General features: G+C 34.8%; 5 protein-coding genes and 1 non-coding gene across 8 annotated transcripts; 2 read left to right on the top strand and 4 right to left on the bottom strand.

The window, feature by feature from the left end:
- Positions 1-1,113: 1,113 nt before the first annotated feature.
- On the top strand, positions 1,114-8,707 carry LOC103864549 (auxin-responsive protein SAUR71). Its single transcript, XM_033289554.1, has one exon. It carries the CDS (start codon positions 6,772-6,774, stop codon positions 7,303-7,305), a length of 534 nt encoding a protein of 177 aa, XP_033145445.1. The 5' UTR covers positions 1,114-6,771; the 3' UTR covers positions 7,306-8,707.
- Positions 8,708-8,899: 192 nt separating this feature from the next.
- LOC103864548 (protein BUNDLE SHEATH DEFECTIVE 2, chloroplastic) lies at positions 8,900-9,729 on the bottom strand. Its single transcript, XM_009142300.3, has 3 exons — positions 9,475-9,729; positions 9,250-9,399; positions 8,900-9,165 (listed from the first exon to the last, which is right to left on the bottom strand). Exons 1-3 carry the CDS (start codon positions 9,637-9,639, stop codon positions 9,079-9,081), a joined length of 402 nt encoding a protein of 133 aa, XP_009140548.1. The 5' UTR covers positions 9,640-9,729; the 3' UTR covers positions 8,900-9,078.
- Positions 9,730-10,327: 598 nt separating this feature from the next.
- On the bottom strand, positions 10,328-11,464 carry LOC103864547 (AIG2-like protein D). Of its 2 annotated transcripts, none has more exons than XM_009142298.2 (5): positions 11,246-11,464; positions 11,104-11,176; positions 10,941-11,033; positions 10,768-10,851; positions 10,328-10,684 (listed from the first exon to the last, which is right to left on the bottom strand). In XM_009142298.2, exons 1-5 carry the CDS (start codon positions 11,374-11,376, stop codon positions 10,595-10,597), a joined length of 471 nt encoding a protein of 156 aa, XP_009140546.1. In that variant the 5' UTR covers positions 11,377-11,464; the 3' UTR covers positions 10,328-10,594. The 2 variants fall into 2 exon arrangements, with proteins under 2 accessions (XP_009140546.1, XP_009140547.1); XM_009142299.3 differs by having other exon boundaries at positions 11,104-11,170; positions 11,246-11,427.
- A 38-nt stretch (positions 11,465-11,502) lies between these two features.
- Positions 11,503-11,575, bottom strand: TRNAR-ACG. The gene has a single exon. It is a non-coding gene; the product is annotated as a tRNA-Arg (tRNA).
- Positions 11,506-16,582, top strand: LOC103864543 (U-box domain-containing protein 52). Its single transcript, XM_033289543.1, has 9 exons — positions 11,506-12,096; positions 12,428-12,921; positions 12,996-13,090; positions 13,168-13,495; positions 13,570-13,684; positions 14,042-14,339; positions 14,416-14,517; positions 14,584-15,012; positions 15,587-16,582. Exons 2-9 carry the CDS (start codon positions 12,708-12,710, stop codon positions 16,292-16,294), a joined length of 2,289 nt encoding a protein of 762 aa, XP_033145434.1. The 5' UTR covers positions 11,506-12,096; positions 12,428-12,707; the 3' UTR covers positions 16,295-16,582.
- A 4-nt stretch (positions 16,583-16,586) lies between these two features.
- Positions 16,587-18,222, bottom strand: LOC103864544 (40S ribosomal protein Sa-1). Of its 2 annotated transcripts, none has more exons than XM_009142297.3 (5): positions 17,988-18,222; positions 17,539-17,801; positions 17,255-17,452; positions 16,955-17,168; positions 16,587-16,860 (listed from the first exon to the last, which is right to left on the bottom strand). In XM_009142297.3, exons 1-5 carry the CDS (start codon positions 18,115-18,117, stop codon positions 16,796-16,798), a joined length of 870 nt encoding a protein of 289 aa, XP_009140545.1. In that variant the 5' UTR covers positions 18,118-18,222; the 3' UTR covers positions 16,587-16,795. The 2 variants fall into 2 exon arrangements, with proteins under 2 accessions (XP_009140545.1, XP_009140544.1); XM_009142296.3 differs by having other exon boundaries at positions 16,603-16,869.
- Between the last annotated feature and the right edge of the window lie 47 nt (positions 18,223-18,269).

Raw genomic sequence — 18,269 nt, 5'->3', positions numbered from 1 at the left:
ACTCTGGTCCTAGAACCTTGAGGATTAACAGAAATGCGGTTGTCGCTGAGGCAATCAATAACTCTCACTGGTCTCTTCCCCATCCTCGTTCCCAAAAGGAAGTGAACCTTCATTGTTATCTTACAACTGTCTCTTTGCCTTTAATAGATGATGTACCTGATAAATATGAGTGGATTGTTGGAGACTCATCCTCTTCTGTTTTCAGGTCTGCAACCACTTGGGAATTCCTGAGACCGCGCGAGGAGACTAAGGACTGGGTATACATTGTTTGGTTCAAAGGAGCCATCCCGAAGCACGCGTTCAACATGTGGATAGCTAACTATGATAGGCTGCCCACAAGGTCAAGACTTGCAGCTTGGGGCATGCCCGTTTCACCTGCTTGCCCTTTCTGCTCCACGCATGATGAAACCAGAGACCACTTGCTGTTGACTTGCGAGTACAGCATTGATATATGGAGAGAAGTACTATCAAGATGTCTGCCTCCATCAACAATGTTCACATCATGGTCGGAACTACTCTCTTGGATTCGATCCTCACCCTCACGGAAGCTCACGCTTCTTAGGAAACTTGCAGCGCAAACCGTTATATTCCACCTCTGGAAGCAGAGAAACAATCTCATCCACAACCAGACTTCGATCCCAGCTGCAACGGTTTTTAACGGCATTAATAAGGAGATGAAGAACATCATCTCAGCTAGGAGACTTAGGAAGCTATTCAACTATCTAATGCCTTTGTGGATAAGATAGTCTCTTCTCTAAGTTTATTTTGATCCATCTTGTTTTTTCTTCTTTTTTGCCAAGATGGCTCAGAACATAGATCTTTTTTGTAAGCTCTTTACTCATCTTAATGATATTTACAGTTTAGCAAAAAAAAAGAATAATAATTCACTATTAATCATATACCAATCATGAAGGTCGTTACTGAATGTGGCACGTATAGAAGAAGATCCGGAATACAAAGCCAGCTGGTTGTAACAAATTAATTAGCTAATGAATTTCTTGATTATTCATTAGTTTCAATCATTTGGGTTGTTGTAAATGGTGTGGTTAGTGGTTACTCAAACTATCGTTTAATACCCTTTTTCTAATAGAATTCGTGAAGTAAGATATATATATATATATATATATATATATATATATATATATATATATATAACACAACGTCTTCATTTTATTCAAATCAAACCTCTATACAAAATTCTTTCAAGTTCTGTATCTAACGTCAAAAGAGTTCTTTATCTAAAAACTCTCTTTACTATTGAATCTGGTAATACATGGGCTTGTTGCAGAAATAAAACTAACAAACAAAAAAAAAAACCTAACAGATCTTTTACAAAAAGATTAAATATAAATAGATATCTTTTAACTATGCGGGTGTGGTATAGTGGTAAGATGGACTTTTGGGAACTTAAACCCCATGTTTAAAATTTACTTCTCAAATTAATTACATATGTGTGATTACGCAGAACATATTTATGTTTTATTTGAATACATAGAGAGAGCACTTTCTGTTTGAGATTAGTCTAGATCTACACCTGTTATATATTCCTAAGTTAAACAAAAATAAAATAAAAATATATTTTCTCCGTTTCTTAATACTTGACGTTTTATAGGTTTGTTATTGTTCCAAATTACATGACGTTTTAATTTTATATGTAAAAGTAATTAAGTTTTTTGTGTTATATGAACTTTAATATTATGCAGATTGTTATATTATTGGTTGAATTGTGATTAATTTGACAATTAATAGTGTTTTTGTATAGAAAATGTAAAAACTAAATGTTTAAAAAAAAAATTGTGCATAACTTTAAAACTGTCACATGATAAAAATGGAGGGAGTATAAATCAACAAGGATATTAGAAAGTTCAATGTGTTCTTCTCCTTTATTAAGCTGACTTGCTAAATGTTAAGAAAATAATAAATAGTAGTATTTATCATTCGACCAAATAAACTTTCAAGAATGATCTTAAGAAACTTTTTATACGTATTATACTATACACACAATCACATGCAACGTAACCACAATAACGTGTATTCCCAACACGAACCATTACCGTATTGTCACAGCCGTGCTAACGGTTATAGCTGCAGATTAAAAAAATATTTTATAAAAACTTCTGCACTAAAAATAATAATACTTATAACTATAGAGTAGAAACATGTAAACTAAATTAACAAACAAAATATTAATTACAAAAAATATTTATTGTAATTTAACCAATTAAAAAAAAATAATTCTATTTTATAATTAATTTTTATAGATAAAATATTTTTTTTTAACGTTTGATTAATTATACTATTACAATGATGAGAATATTACATAGACGATTTTACAGCCGACAATTCTACCACCTTGTGAGAATATACGCCTGACTGCATCACTCCGAGCCGTTCTATGAAATCCATGTTCGATGGTACGCCATGCACCAAGCTGAAGATCTCTTGTAACTTATTTCTCCATAATCTGCATAATTTAGTATTTTCTGGAGTTTGAACCCCAGATCTGCAGGTATAAAAGCATTAATGAATCCTTAGTCAAACCACCAGACCAAGGGGGCTTCCGCTAAAAGTATTAATAGATAAAATATTCAAACAAATGTAAAATTTTATTTGTTTTGGCACTAAAAGTATATTAGAAACCACTTTAACCATTCTATTTTTTTTTAATAACTAACAACTGTCTTCATTTTGTTATCTAAGAAACTCAAGTGTTCAGCATAAATCTAATCTTTTAATTATTTTATGCCCTGGATTTATATAAGATTAGTAAGAGATGATGCCCTTAAATTTTTGTAAAAATCTGATGCCGTAGGCGAATGTTTCAATTTTCCTTACCGAGTCACGGCTCTTGTACAAGACATACGAAATATCAATACTTATTAATTAGAGAACTAGATTTTGACTTACGCTTAGAAAGCGCAGATTTAATTTTGGAATTAAATTATTATTATTTTAAATAAATTTTTATAAAATAATGTGGATTCACATAAATATTGGCATAGAACCGCGATTTGGACCGGACGTTTTCAAAACACAGTTTATTGTTTGATTCAGTTGACATAAAATTATTATATATATGTTATACTAAATTATATATATATATATATAATATATATTTGGTTTAAATAAACACTATTGATTTATACGGAATGTGTTCAAATTTTAAAATGAAATTTGTATATTTAGTAGTATAGAAATTATAAACTGGGGTATATATATATAGAAACAATTCTGATCACATTTATTTATATGTATATTAACTATCAAAATGCACAAAAATAAAACAAAGTATATAAAATATTGTTACATGTTTAAATTCTGTAATAAGTTGATAACAATGAATTTATTAAATTACAATAGTTGTGACATACATCACAACTTATATCATTCTATACTATTAAAAGCAAATCATCTCAAAAATCTACTTGCAAAATTTGTTGCACCCCTTCATTAACTATTCTTCAGTCATATAATAATTTAGTCTAACATAACCGTTTTAATAATTATCCTTACAATATAATATGACATATTATGTTAATCAAAAAAAAAATGATGACATATTATATTTGTGCCATCACAATTTCAGAAATTTTTGTTACATTTAACAATTTTTAATACTTCAGCCTTATACAGTAGAACCTCTATAAATTAATATTCGATAAATTAATAATCCCTATAAATTGATAAATTTTGCCGGTTCCAACTTGGGCCGGTTCAAAATTTGACACAAATCGATAAAATAATAAGATAATAATTTTTTTAGAAAATTATATGTAAATATATGGTCCCATGAAAATTATAAATTAATAATTTATATATATACATATTTTATATAATTAATAACCTATTATTATATTATTTGTTTATATTCACAATGTAAGTATCTTTATATTCTCTTAACACTTCATATATTTTTGATAAAATTTAGTAATATTATATCTAAAACTACATTTAAGCTCTATGTAATATATATTATATACACCAAATAATATAATAAAATTAATATAAATTTCAAATTTCAGAAATAACAATTAATGTCTATACACTAAAATCAAATATTTTTCTTATCTTAAAATAAGAAATCCAAATAAATTTTTTTTTGTAATTACTATCTCTATAAATTAATAAAATTTCAAAATTTCAACATTATTAATTTATAGAGGTTCTACTCTGGTTAACACACATCCACCTATATATTAACAACTCGACCACCACCTAAGCATACTAATATTTAACGGCTCATTTTATTAAATTAATACATCTACCTATTAATATATCTAACGCACACGACTTACTTACCTTTTGTCGAACTTACTTCTCATCTAAAATATATCGTTCAATAATATCAATATATTGATTGAATAAAAATTAAACCTAGAGAAAATAGATATTTGGGTTGAAAAAGATATATATTTTCCTAATATATATAGGTGGATATAAAATTAACTACATAACTGATGCTAACATTTCCAAATATATAAGTAACAATAAATGTCTACAATATCAATATATAAATTATGATTAGAGAAATATTTGATTATGTACTGCTATTAATTAAATATTATGGTAAGATCAAAAATATTATTAGTTTTTTTTTTTGTCGGGGATTTATTTAGATATTACAATTATGAGAAAGATTACAAAGACGATTCGATAACCGACAATACTACCTGCCTTATGAGGATCTACGCCTAACTGCATCATTTGAGCCATCCTATGAAGATCACGCCTGATCGGATTTACTTGCACCATGTAATAGTATTTAAACAACTTTTATAAGTAGATTTTTTAAGACTTATTTCCTTTTAATAGTATTGATATTACATTACCTTTAATATAGCGTCATGTTAAGTCATAAGTGCTTCTCCACTAATTAACCACCGGCACATGCATACATCACCACCGTCAGAACTTTAAATTCAAAAACACTTTCGTAAAGCTTTTTAATGCTCAAACAATAAACCAATTTAATCAACAGAAATGTAGTGACTAAACTTCATCTGTTCACTGACATTTTAATATTTACACGATGCTTGATTCTCGACAATATATATTCTCTCTATTTAAAAATCTATGATATTTTGAAAGTTGTATGATATTTCTAAAAATATATGGTGTTTTAAAATAAAAAATATACAGCTAAAAAAGACACGATCATTCATTCCAAATATCCATTTCTATAATTGCTTATTTCTTTCCAAAGCAACCTAGAACGTAACAGAAAACTAAATAAAAACAAAACACTCCAACATGACTGCTATACACAAACTATCAAATTTTCTTAATAAAACCTACAATAAAAACCGATAAAAATATAATATTATCTAAACAGTATTTGTTAAGTTAATTTTAAAAAATCAATTATTTGTCACCACCACATTTAGAAAAAAGATTAGGGGGGTGATTGGTTGGACTGTAACTATAGAATATTTACTTTATAATTTAGTCTGTATAATTTTTTTATTTATATTTAAAGGATTTAGCTTTAAAATTTCCTACAGCTAAAAAGACGTGGCTTTAGAAAATAAGATTTTTACAACTATTTTTTGTATGTTTTTGTTGTAACTTTAGTTTTTTGGTTGTAGCTTTAAAAACTAAGATAAAACATGATTGGTAGTATTTAAAGTTGTAGATGAAAATTAAAACTAAATTCACTTCCTACAGTCCAACCAATCACCCCCTATATAGCTTAGTAAAAATATGACATTGATTTTTTTTGTCATCAACTTATACAGATTCATACAGACTCTGTAAACCAACCCAGGTGATCTGCATCCATGTAAATAACGAAAGACGGTTGCACCCTAGCACTACGGACTAAACTATCCGCCATTAAATTTTGCTTCTTTCTTATTATGACATGTCAAATTTTCATTTATGAAGTTTATATTTTTGATCAGATTCTTAAAATATTATAATAACTTATATATTACCATTAGTAAAAAAGCTAAACTATAACATAATCATAAATATATATAAAATTTCACATCAATTTAGAATTTAAAAATATTTTTATAGATATTTATACTTTTGTCATAGAAAACTAAAATTTTTTGAATTGTATTTTAAATTGATTTAAAAACAACTAGTCAAAATATTGAATTATTAATCTATTCGTATATAATCACCATAAAATATGTTCGTTTAGAAAGTGTCGGTCGATTCATTGAGTTATTGGTAAATTAATTTTTTTTACTTGAATGTTTTTTCAAAAACTAAAATTAATTTATAGTAAAATTTAACTAAATCTTTAAACATAAATAAAAAATTGTCAACCCAAATAGAAAATAACTTACAAATAATTATTATAATTTTTATACTGATAAAACGATTTTTTATAAAAAATAAATAAATATAGATTAAATTATTACGTTTTAAAATAATTATAATTTTTAGAAAATTATTATCATTATGCATGGCACAAAAAGCTTCGTGATATCAATATGCGCAAAAGAAACCTCCTAGTATCAGTATATAAGGCACCACTGTTAAGTTCAAACCCTTTTTTTTTCAACATAAGTTGGTTTAGATAAATAATGATAACCCTCAAGAATGTGATTAGCTCAATAGTTTTAACTTAAAAATACAGAAAGATAATCAGCCTTTTAATTCTGCAATAAACTAAATCAGAAGTCGAAGGTCGCCCACTTCTATTTCTATATATCCCCTTATACACACGTAGAAAGAGAAACAAACACCAAACCATCACATTAAGACAAATTCAGAGCCACATAACCCATTTTGTGTTTTCTTCTGCCTTCTGTCTCCGCCATGGAAGCTAAGAAGTCCAACAAGATCAGAGAGATCGTTAAGCATCAACAGATCCTAAAGAAATGGCGGAAACAAGCACATGCATCAAAAACAGCCGACAGCAAGGAAGACAACAATAGCAATGGCGGAGGAAGCAAGGGCATCAAGTTTCTGAAGAGGACACTATCATTTACAGATGCAACAGCTGTGCCTAAAGGGTATCTAGCTGTCTCGGTCGGCTTAGAGAAGAAGAGGTACACAATACCAACCGAATACCTTAGCCACCAAGCTTTCCATGTTCTTCTGCACGAAGCAGAAGAAGAGTTTGGGTTCCAACAAGCCGGTGTCTTGAGGATTCCTTGTGAAGTTGCTGTTTTCGAGAGCATGTTGAAGATAATGGAGGACAAGAACGAAGGGTACCTGGTGACAACAACAACAGCTAAACAGGATTGTAAATTCAATAAAGCAGCAGATGACAAGACGAGATATGGGCATCCATCTGGTTGCCCTCCGACTCCTAATTCACACCAACCTCACAGCCCAATGTGCAGATAGTTTCCTTCATTAATGCTTTGCTTCTGTCCTCTCTTGTTGACTTTGAGCCATTCTGCTTATTTCCATCTTCCCACTTTTTCTCTAGGGATATTTGGATTTGTGTGCTTATAACTTCTGAGAGGTTTTTCAATTCTGCTTATTTCAATGTACAAACGGATCATTGTAACTCTCTATTCCTGGTTTATCTCCTCTGTTTTCGAATTTTGGTGTACTTTCTCAGAAGTACCCACCAGGCCAATGATATAACCATCTATGCCTGATGAAATAGCAGTAATCTCGTGCACAAGAACTAATCAAATACTGTATAAAGTGACTCAAGCAAAAACAACATCTGAGCTTTTTATACACAAAGATTTTAACCATAAGCAATCTAGTCGACTGCATTTGCAACGCAAATCAGTAGAAACATGTCATGCAAGCAAGTTCATGACAACCTTCATGATGTTACCAAAGAATTTGAATGTCTATTAGTTTGTAGTATCATACAAGTTCATATATGATCTTAGCAGATAGAACCTAATGAAACTGGAGAAGATCAAACATTTGCATTTTTGTCCTTTTTAACTCTAAGCAGAAACGAATCCAAAATGCTATCTTGATTAAGAAACAAGAAGAGACAAAAAAGGGAATGGTTCATGTTTCTGCAGTTTGCGATGTGAACAGAAGTTGCAATTATGTCATAAGCAATCATAGATTAAAAATCAATAGATTAATCAATATTAATAATCAATAGTGCAATCATACTAAAAATCAATAAAAATAATTATTACGGAACTGTACTGTTAATCACCAACTGGAATGCGGTTGTTAAACTATATAAAACGAAAAAGGTACGGTATCCTAAGCTAGTCTTACGGAAACTAAAAGCTGTAATAAGTTAGTAATATAATAAGGTAATAACAGAATCACATGAACATTCTTAAGTAGCTCCATTATTGTGTTCACATGCATATATACCTTCCATCTCTAAAGAGTACGGCAAATCAAAAGGACTGATCCCATTAACCAATCAGGTATTCAAGAAACGTTTCATGGAAATCATATGTAAACTAATGATTGTGAAAGTCAATACATAAACGTGGCGATTTCGAGATCCGATAATTCAGAAAAGGCCACATGACATATGTATCTGAGATCATGTAATACCATCAAAAACTATATTACCGTAATACATGTGCGCTGATCTCCTGAACATGATGGACAAATAATGAAATAAGATACTTGGAGAAAGAATAGTTGCAGATTCTATAAAAAAGATCAAGAAACAAATTAACAAGAACAAACCATATGCCTTGGAATCATAAAAACCGTTGATAGTTTTCAAGATAAACCGACAAGGGAATCCCGTTTTTTAAAGGCATTGTAACTACAGCGACACATTGAAGACCAAAAAAAAAAAAATCAACAGGGAAACATAAAGATCAGATTAATGTTTAACAATTACAAATGTGCTTATATATAAGGCTAAATTGGAAATGTGAGCTTGACGAGTAAGAATAAGAAGAAGAGTAAGTTATATATAACAAAAGATGGAATAGTTGCAGATTTTATTTAGAAAATACAGCAAGATCCATTAGCAGATTAACAAGAAGAATTGCATATAAATATCTACTGAAGACAATTCAATCACTTATCAGATTAATGTTACAATTACAAAATGTGCTTATACATATGACTAAATTGGTTTGAGCTTGGGGAACAAATGGGAAAAGGAAAGGAACCTGAAAGTGAAACACAAAAGGGCCTTTCACTAAAGATAAGGACAAGAAGAGCTTAGAACAAAAGCTCGTCGCCGTCTTCTGGATTAGGAAACGTGACACACTTGAACACTTTACACCTTTTGCATAACACAAATCCCACCTGTTAACCCACAGCTTCATTGGTCACCAAAAGCATGAGACAAAAACCGAGTTAGAGTTTTGTAATGAAAGTATGACAACGTACAGCTCTACAAGTGGGACATCGACGGTAGATTTTCTTGTTCTCGGATTTGACATTAGTTTTCTGCCCTTTACAGAAATCGCAGAGCAACCATCCTTTCCCGTTACAGTCCTCACACATTATCGCAGCCTCATCCTCTTCTTCTTTGCCTCCCTTCACGTGATCAATTCACTCAAATCATTTCTCAAAATCATACCAGTTTCAAATTTCAGTTTCGTAAGTTGGTACCTGTGACTGCTCGAGCTGGGGTTCTTGTCGCTGAAGTGGAGCGCATCGAAATGGTTTAAACAGAGGAAGGTGATGTCGACGTAAGGAGTATGAATCAGGCGACGAAGGAGATGATGGCATGAAGCGTAGATAAGGAGGGTGGTGTAACGTTATCCAAGTCGCCATTTTGCTTATCTCCCCCTATCCAATCCTGCTTCCGTGGCTGTTGGTTGATTCCCAACGACACAGGTTCCGAGTGCAACAATTAATGGGCCGATCAAGGCCCATTAGTAACTCTAACAATAAACAGTCGACTGCGGTTTTCAGTTTTATCATTTTTATTAAGTTTTTTTTTTTTAACGCTGATTTATTATGATCTTTACAATTATGATATAGGAAAGATTACATAGACGATTCGACAACCGACAATACTACCTGCCTTATGAAGACCTACGCCTAACTGCATCACCTGAGCCGTCCTATGAAGATCCACGCCTGACCAGATTTAATTGCACCATGTTGAAGATCCCTTGCAAGTCTTTCCTCTGTAGTCTGCATAATTGTTTAATAAATCGCTCTCTCCGGAACTTAAAACCTGGATTTTCTGTAATCTGCAATAAATTGCATAGTCTGGGATTCGAACCCCAGATCTGGGTGTAGAAGCCTTTTAAACCTTAACCAATAGGCTACGGTGCTTCCACAATTTTTTTTTTTTTTTTTTTAAGTTTAAATCCACAATTTTGCCAAGTTCTTGAACTCTAGAACTTCTCGGCTATAGGTGGCCAGTTGATATGCCGGTTGAAGTACCAAAGGCTGATAACATATTGGTTTGGTTTTGTTCTTCATTTGTTATCCCTTTTAACACACATAGATATTCCCAAATGCATAACCACTATATTGTTGCAAATTAACAAATTGTAAATCATTCGTCTCAACTTCAAGCATAGCTCGATTGACCATAACAGAAACAAACAATCGAAACAATACAGAAGAGTCTTATTCCTAAACACAAGTGCTACTTATATGTATTGTATTCATGAAGAAGAATCTTAATCCTTCAAATAATACAAATAATATATCAACCCAATTCTAGCGTTTTCCATGAGATAATACAACATCAAATCTCATGTACTGACTCAAATCATGTCTCAGATGATTCTGGGAACTTCATCTCTTGTGCAAATTCTGTGGTCATCTTCAAGAAACCTTCCATGTGAACTTGCTTCCATTCCTTTTACAGAAATATATTCAGCATACAGAGAAAGAGTTATACATGTAGTGCTTAATCCATGAACAAGTTAAGACATAACTCACTTCGAAGTCCCATGTACCGTACAGATCAGGATCATCTTTGTTGGCCCAGATGTATGCCTTTGTTTCAAGTTTCTCTGAGCTATCCTGTTCGATCAAAGAAAGAAGCAAACATAAACGTCTCTGCATCTTGTATTAAATCAGATATTTATATAAAATAATATGAAACAACTCACTGTCAGAAAAACATTAACGTTGTCTCTTTCGTACTCGATATCTTCAAACTCATCTAAAATGTAAAGTTCATCATCTGTGATCCCAAACAGTACCTGCAATTTAAAACTATACAAAATCTCTAAAACTGAAATCGCTAAGCATGATTCGATCTTGAATTCGAACCTTGCCAGAGACTTTATCGGCTTGGGCTGGTAGAATCGCGGGGTAAACACGTCCTTTGATGCTGAATCTATGGCTGCGAATTGACCATTAGTTTCAATTCGATTTCGACAATCACAGAGAGAGAGAAAAAAAGGGATCGTACAAATCAGGGAGGATCGCGGGGGATGTTGGAGGGACACGGTTGAGGAGCAGACGAACGACGTCGTCCGCCATGAGGCTGCCGTAGACGAACACACTGTGCATTGCCAATGGACCACCACTCATCGCTGACATAATCAGCACATAATCATCAGTGAATAGTGTTTGTCGTTTGGTTTTCTTAAGAGATGGGCTGACGATACTAGTTGGGCCGGGTAATTATATTATATGGGTAAAGATATCGGATAAAACGAAAAAAAACGACTCTGCTGGGGATCGAACCCAGAATCTCTGGTTTCGTAGACCAGCGCCTTATCCATTGGGCCACAGAGTCACTTGTGTTGTTATTAGTAATCACGTTTTAATATAATTCCTTCTCTGGTTTCTAGACCAATTACAAACACATACTTTTAGAAACAAAACAATAAATTTTTAATTTTATTTATAGCTGCCATTCAAACGATTATTTAATCTTGTAGATTTTGAAATTATAGAATACATTTCTATGTGTCAACATGTTACTGTTATAAATAGATGCTGCACGCACCAACGTTTAAATCCACATTCAACATTAAAAAATCCTCTCATATTCTCTATCTATGTCTAAGGTCGTACATTTAACTAGAGGTTACGGGTCCAGTAGCAGTAATAGCATCACTGCATCGGGACCTACAAAACAAGAAGAGGTCGATGAATCTTTAGTATCTCTGATGTCAAACTCCAACAACCATCAGAAAATTAACGGCACTATACCTAATAAATATTCCGAGTGAAACCAGACGAACCCCTAAATGCAATCCTTCAGCTGCAACTCAAGCCAGTGTTTTATAGTCCGGCTTCATGCCTCTTCTATTGGTACCCCAATCACTTTATAACTTTCTTAGTCATTTTAGCCACCTACGAAAGGTGGTCACATCACATAGCTACCTTCTCTTGGAGACTCCATAGAATCTCAGGGTAGGATCAAATCACAATAAACGTTCGAAACATAATGTGTAGGTGTAACCCGCTTTGATTCAACGTATCATGTGTAGGTTTAGCCAGCTTTGATTCAACCATACATGGTCTTGCTTGATTAGTTTTTTTCAATCTTTCCTAACCCTCGACCAAAATAAAATGATTAGATAACTACAAAAAGAAGCTTCCTAAACAAGTTATCTTTCTTTTTTTTTTTGTAAAATGGTAGGAAAGAGAAGCGGAGAAGAAGGGGAAGCGTCCATAGAAAGAGAGAGAGGAATGAAAGACTTAAATAGAAACTCTCTTCCTCTTCATCCTCTCATTTTGCTTTCCTACAAACTTAAAACAATAATGAAAAATAACTCGGCAGGTTTCAGAGACGAAGAGACAAACCCAAAAATTTAAGACAACAAACAACAAAAAAAAAAAAAAAAAAAATCCATATTAAGACAACAACAACGTCCCTGAATCTTGATAATCTTGAATGAACGCAAGAGAGGTACAAAAAGATGTGGCTAGCGAAGAACAATAGCGTGGGAATCAAGGAAGGAGGATCGACTGGAGTTGTGGCTGTTGCTATAGACAAAGAAAAAAGTAGCCAACACGCTCTTAAATGGGCCGTTGATCATTTGTTGCAGCGAGGCCAATCTGTTATCCTCGTCCATGTCAAGCTTCGACCTTCTCCTTTAAACAACAACTCTTCTCTTCATGCTTCCTCCTCAAGTAAACACATTAACCCTTTCTCTTCTTCTTATTATGTATTTCTATATTTCTGATGGTTTATCTTTTTGTTTCAGAGCTGACTCAAGAGCCTTCATTAGTATGCAGAGATCCAGAAGGCGCTTCCAAGGACATATTCCTTCCTTTCCGCTGCTTCTGCACCCGCAAAGATGTGAGTTTCTTGTTTCATAGATTCTTTTCTTCTGTGTGTATTCTTCTCTTCTTGTAAGCTAATGAAGAATTGTCTAGATACAATGCCAAGATGTGTTGATTGAGGAGTACGATGTAGCCAAAGCGTTAGTCGAATACGCAAACCAAGCGGCCATTGAGGTTTTGGTGGTTGGTTCCTCCAACAAAGGTGGCTTCCTCCGGTTCAACAAACCAACAGATATTCCTGTTGCCATAACCAAAACCGCGCCTGATTTCTGCACGGTTTATGTCATATCCAAAGGAAAGATTTCAACAATGAGATCAGCTTCTCGCTCTGCTCCAACCAATGCTCCTCTACGCAGTCCTATTCAACCGCCTAGCTTAAGGCCACCTCAACCTGTGCCATCTACTTCCAATAACATGCGAGGTTAGCTCATCTTCTTTCTGCTTCTTTCACTTGCTGATGATTTCACCTTAAAACTTTATCTTCCTTTCTTGCAGCTGATAGACAGTCTTTTGAGTCACAACGCCGGTCCATGGAGGATCGCAGGTCCGTGGAGGATCGCAGGTCTGTGGAGGATCGCAGGTCCGTGGAGGACCAATCTGACTCATTCAGGTACATGACAGTAATTTTTCGGTTTGGGAGGAAAAACATGATTTTACAGTTTTTGTGAAAAAACTCGATTTTGTGGTTTCAGCAGATTTCTTTGTTTCGGTGGGAAAATTCGATTTTGTTGGTTTTCACCAAAACTTAATTTTACGGTTTTGACAGAAAAACTCGATTTAGCAAGATTTCAGTTTTGAAAGAAAAAATAATTTTGCTGTAATTTTACGGTTTTGACATAAAAAATCCAATTTTCTGTGGTTTTGGTGGAAAATCTAGAAGAGTTCCTTTTATCTCTTGTGTTTTCATTTATACATTCATCTTGATAACTCACCGCCATAAAACTGAAACTCCATTGGATGAAAACAGATCTCCTTTTACTAGAAGAGGTTATGGAAGATCATATGGGGACCTATCTGTTCCAGAATCAGACATATCCTTTGTCAGTTCTGGTAGACCAAGCATTGACCGTATGTTCCCTAATATAAATGACATGAATGATCCAAACCGAACTCCTCCTAGGCTGTCTAATTTCTCTGATATGGACTATGGTTCTAACTTTGAGTCCTCCTCCAACTATGGAAGGAGATCAGTGGATGTAAACTCACCTACTGATCTCTCATCTGGTTCTTTTGAGAATGAAAGGTTTTCATCCGCGTCAGCAATGGTAAGATCATACCTTAAATATCATTTGTTTGATCTTTTTAGTTGTTGAGATTGTGACAATCAATCACCATAAGCAGGATGATGTAGAGAATGAGATGAGGAGGCTTAAACTGGAGCTGAAGCAGACAATGGAAATGTACAGCACAGCTTGCAAAGAAGCACTTACAGCAAAACAGAAGGTACCGTGGTTTCTACCAGACACAAGTGTTTCAGTTTTGTTCCTTAACGTGTTGGTATAATCACAGGCCACCGAGCTTCAGCGTTGGAAGTTAGAAGAAGAGAGGAAACTAGAAGAGGCAAGACTTGCAGAGGAAGCAGCATTGGCCATTGCAGAGAAAGAGAAAGCGAGGTCAAAAGCAGCTATGGAGGCAGCCGAAGCAGCTCAGAGGATAGCTGAATTAGAGTCTAAGAAGAGAGTCAACGCGGAGATGAAAGCTCTCAAGGAGTCTGAGGAGAAAACGAAGGCACTTACCGCTTTAGCAAACAATGATGTAAGGTATAGGAAGTACTCCATTGAAGAGATTGAAAGTGCAACGGAGTTTTTTGCTGAGAAGTACAAGATTGGAGAAGGTGGCTATGGACCTGTCTACAAATGTTATCTTGATCACACACCAGTTGCTGTTAAAGTTCTTCGTGCTGATGCAGCTCAAGGAAGATCTCAGTTTCAACAAGAGGTGAAAAAGTTCTTAACTAATAGCCTTAGGCCTAGAGACATTTATAGGAAACGAAAATGAGGTTCGGTTCGAGTTTGGTATCACTTACCTGAGCAAATCCTTATCTCTAGAACCAAAAAAACGAAACAAAACCGGAATCGAACCAATAAGCGATTATATACTAAATATTATATATATTCAGTTTTAAAATAATCAGATAAGTTGAAACTATTATTTATAAACCAAAATATTCAAAAAAGCAAGTCACTAGAATACTTTTTATTCAAAATAATTAAAATTATACAAATTATCTAAAATTTTATATAAAAACTCAAAAAACTGATATTTAATTCAAGAGCTTGAAATTTCTAACTATTTAACCCGATCCAAAGTTACTCCGGAAATTTAGCCGGTTTCCAATTTTGTTACATGAATCGAATTGTAAACCAAAATAACCAAACTATATTTTCTAAATATTCGAATAAATCATAAACCTCTAGAACAGAATAACCAAATTCACATGGCTAAATCTCCTACTTCCTCTATTTATCTTAACTTGGAGTTTGTCTTTTTGTTTGATAAATATGAAACACAGGTTGAGGTATTGAGCTCCATAAGGCATCCTAACATGGTTCTCCTTCTTGGAGCTTGTCCTGAATGTGGATGTTTAGTCTACGAGTTCATGGCCAACGGGAGCTTAGAAGACCGCCTTTTCAGACTAGGCAACAGCCCTCCTCTCTCGTGGCAGATGAGGTTCAGGATCGCTGCAGAGATCGGCACTGGACTCCTGTTCTTACACCAGGCTAAACCAGAGCCTTTGGTGCACCGTGATCTCAAACCGGGGAACATCTTGCTAGACCGTAACTTCGTCAGCAAAATCTCTGACGTTGGTTTAGCAAGATTAGTCCCACCCACGGTTGCAGACACGGTGACACAGTACCGCATGACTTCAACCGCTGGCACGTTCTGTTACATCGACCCGGAGTATCAGCAGACAGGAATGTTGGGTGTGAAGTCTGATATCTACTCGCTCGGCATTATGTTTCTGCAGTTGATAACAGCAAAACCACCAATGGGTTTAACTCATTATGTCGAGAGAGCACTCGAGAAAGGGACTTTGTCGGATTTACTCGATCCTGCTGTTACTGACTGGCCAGTTGAGGACACAGCAGAGTTTGCTAAGTTAGCACTGCAATGCGCAGAGTTAAGGAGGAAAGACAGACCTGATCTTGCTAAAGTTATACTGCCGGAGCTCAACAGATTAAGAACACTCGCTGATGAATCTCAGCTAGTCTCTCAATAGCCCCGGACAATCTCCGAGCCTCTACACATAAGAAGTGGCAACCTTACAGGACTATTGTATAGCATCTCAGATCAAACTTGGAGGTTACAGTTTTCAATTAATGTAGATGAAAATCTTTTTAAATATGTTAATGTGAAAATGAGAAACTCAGGAACTTGCATGCTCGTAGTATAAAGAGATGCAAGTAGAGTGTCTTTCACTTGTAGATAAAGTGTTTCAAAATTGTACAGATCATTCTTGTAATCTAACTTAACCATATATTAAAAGTTATCACCATACCACAGACAATTGATTACGCAATTTCTAAGTTTTATGATCAAAAACACATGAGGTAGAGAGATTCTTGGTAAAAAATAACAGATGAGAAAAGATAATTTAGTAGAAATTCAATTAAAAACAACAAGTAAAGCCGCAAAACTAATATCTAAAGGTCTTAAAGAGAAACAATTGAGAAGAAAACAAAAAGCTAAAACTCTTGAATCTCAAACAGGACCAACAAAATTACTCCCAACCAGCAGCTGGAACTGCTGATGTGGGTGGCACAGCTGTGTCCCATCCATCTGCAGCTGGAGCAGCTGAAAAGAACGATTTAACATCTGACATCAGATTCCGATAAAGCAACAGAGAAGCTAAAGCTTAGTAGATCTTGGCAAAACTTACCACTGTCATCATTCCAAGAAGCAGCAGCAGGAGCAGCACTGATTGGCTGCTGAGCATCTCCTGTCCATGAAGCATCAGGAATCTGAGCAGTGGTCCATTCTCCACCGGCAGCTCCATATTCAGGTGCAGGGAGTCCAAAATCTGCCTGAGGTGCAGCCTCTTCGTCTTCAGGTTGCTTAGCCTCCTCAGGTTCCCTGTAAAAGAACAGATCCACCTATACAACACAGAACGTACCAAATGTGAACAACCTCAAATAACCAAGACAATAATAAGACATAAGAATGACATTAGTCCTCATACCATGACATCCCACTTCTGTGCAGGACGGATGGTTCCACGCATCTGAAGGACCATGCGAGCAAGAAGCCAGAAAAGACAACCAATGCTGTGCTTTCCCTTGTTGTTAGCAGGGATCCCAATGTCGACAAATCTCATGGGAGAGTCAGTGTCGCAGAAAGCAATGATTGGGATGTTTCCCAAAGCACCTTCCTTGATTGGCTGCAAGCCCACACACACACAGAGAAATTATCATCTCAAGACACTAACTCATCATTTACATAAGTGAAAAGAACTCGTAACTTTACCTGATGGTCAGTCCTAGGGTCTGTGAGAATGAGCAACCTAGGCTCGCTGAAGGAAGTCTGCATCTGATTGGTGAAAGTACCAGGAGTGTGTCTTCCAGCAATGGCGTTAGCACCAGTGTACTGAGCAAACTTCAACACAGCTCTTTGTCCATAAGGTCTAGCAGATTGAACAATGATGTCTTGTGGGTTCTCAATGGCAACGATGACTCTAGCAGCCATCTGCAACTTCTCCCATGTTTTCCCAAGGTTGAATATATATATACCTGACAACAACGAAACATTTCTTACATTAGAAATAAAATATCAGACAGTATCGTAAGCAGATGCAACAGTGTCGCGTTCTGAAGTAGTAACAACTATAAGACACACAGTAACTACAAGTCTAAATTAGATGTTACAAGACTTAAAAATAGCACACTCATCATTACAAAAAGTGAGGGAAGGAGTACCATCGTTGCGACGCTTGAAGACGTAACGCTCCATCTGGTAATTGCAGTTTTTGGTACCGAGGTGAACCTCAGCGGCACACATCATTTTGATGTCAGATTCCTTCTGGGAGAGCTGTGCGTTAGTCGCCATTTTTGTTACTCTCTTCTTCTCTTCTCCGGGAAGCAACTTTTTAGATCACGAGCGGCGTCTAAGTCTGAGGAAGAGTCTATAAAACTTCAACGCTAATATCTCGACTACCAGAAACCCTAATTTGTTCAATGTCTGTTTTACCCCTGTAAATT

This window comes from Brassica rapa, chromosome A04 (genome assembly GCF_000309985.2).
Source record: "Brassica rapa cultivar Chiifu-401-42 chromosome A04, CAAS_Brap_v3.01, whole genome shotgun sequence".
Classification (NCBI taxonomy): domain Eukaryota; kingdom Viridiplantae; phylum Streptophyta; class Magnoliopsida; order Brassicales; family Brassicaceae; genus Brassica; species Brassica rapa.
The sequence above is the reverse complement of the archived record's forward strand: the minus strand, read 5'-3'. Positions and strand labels throughout refer to the sequence as shown.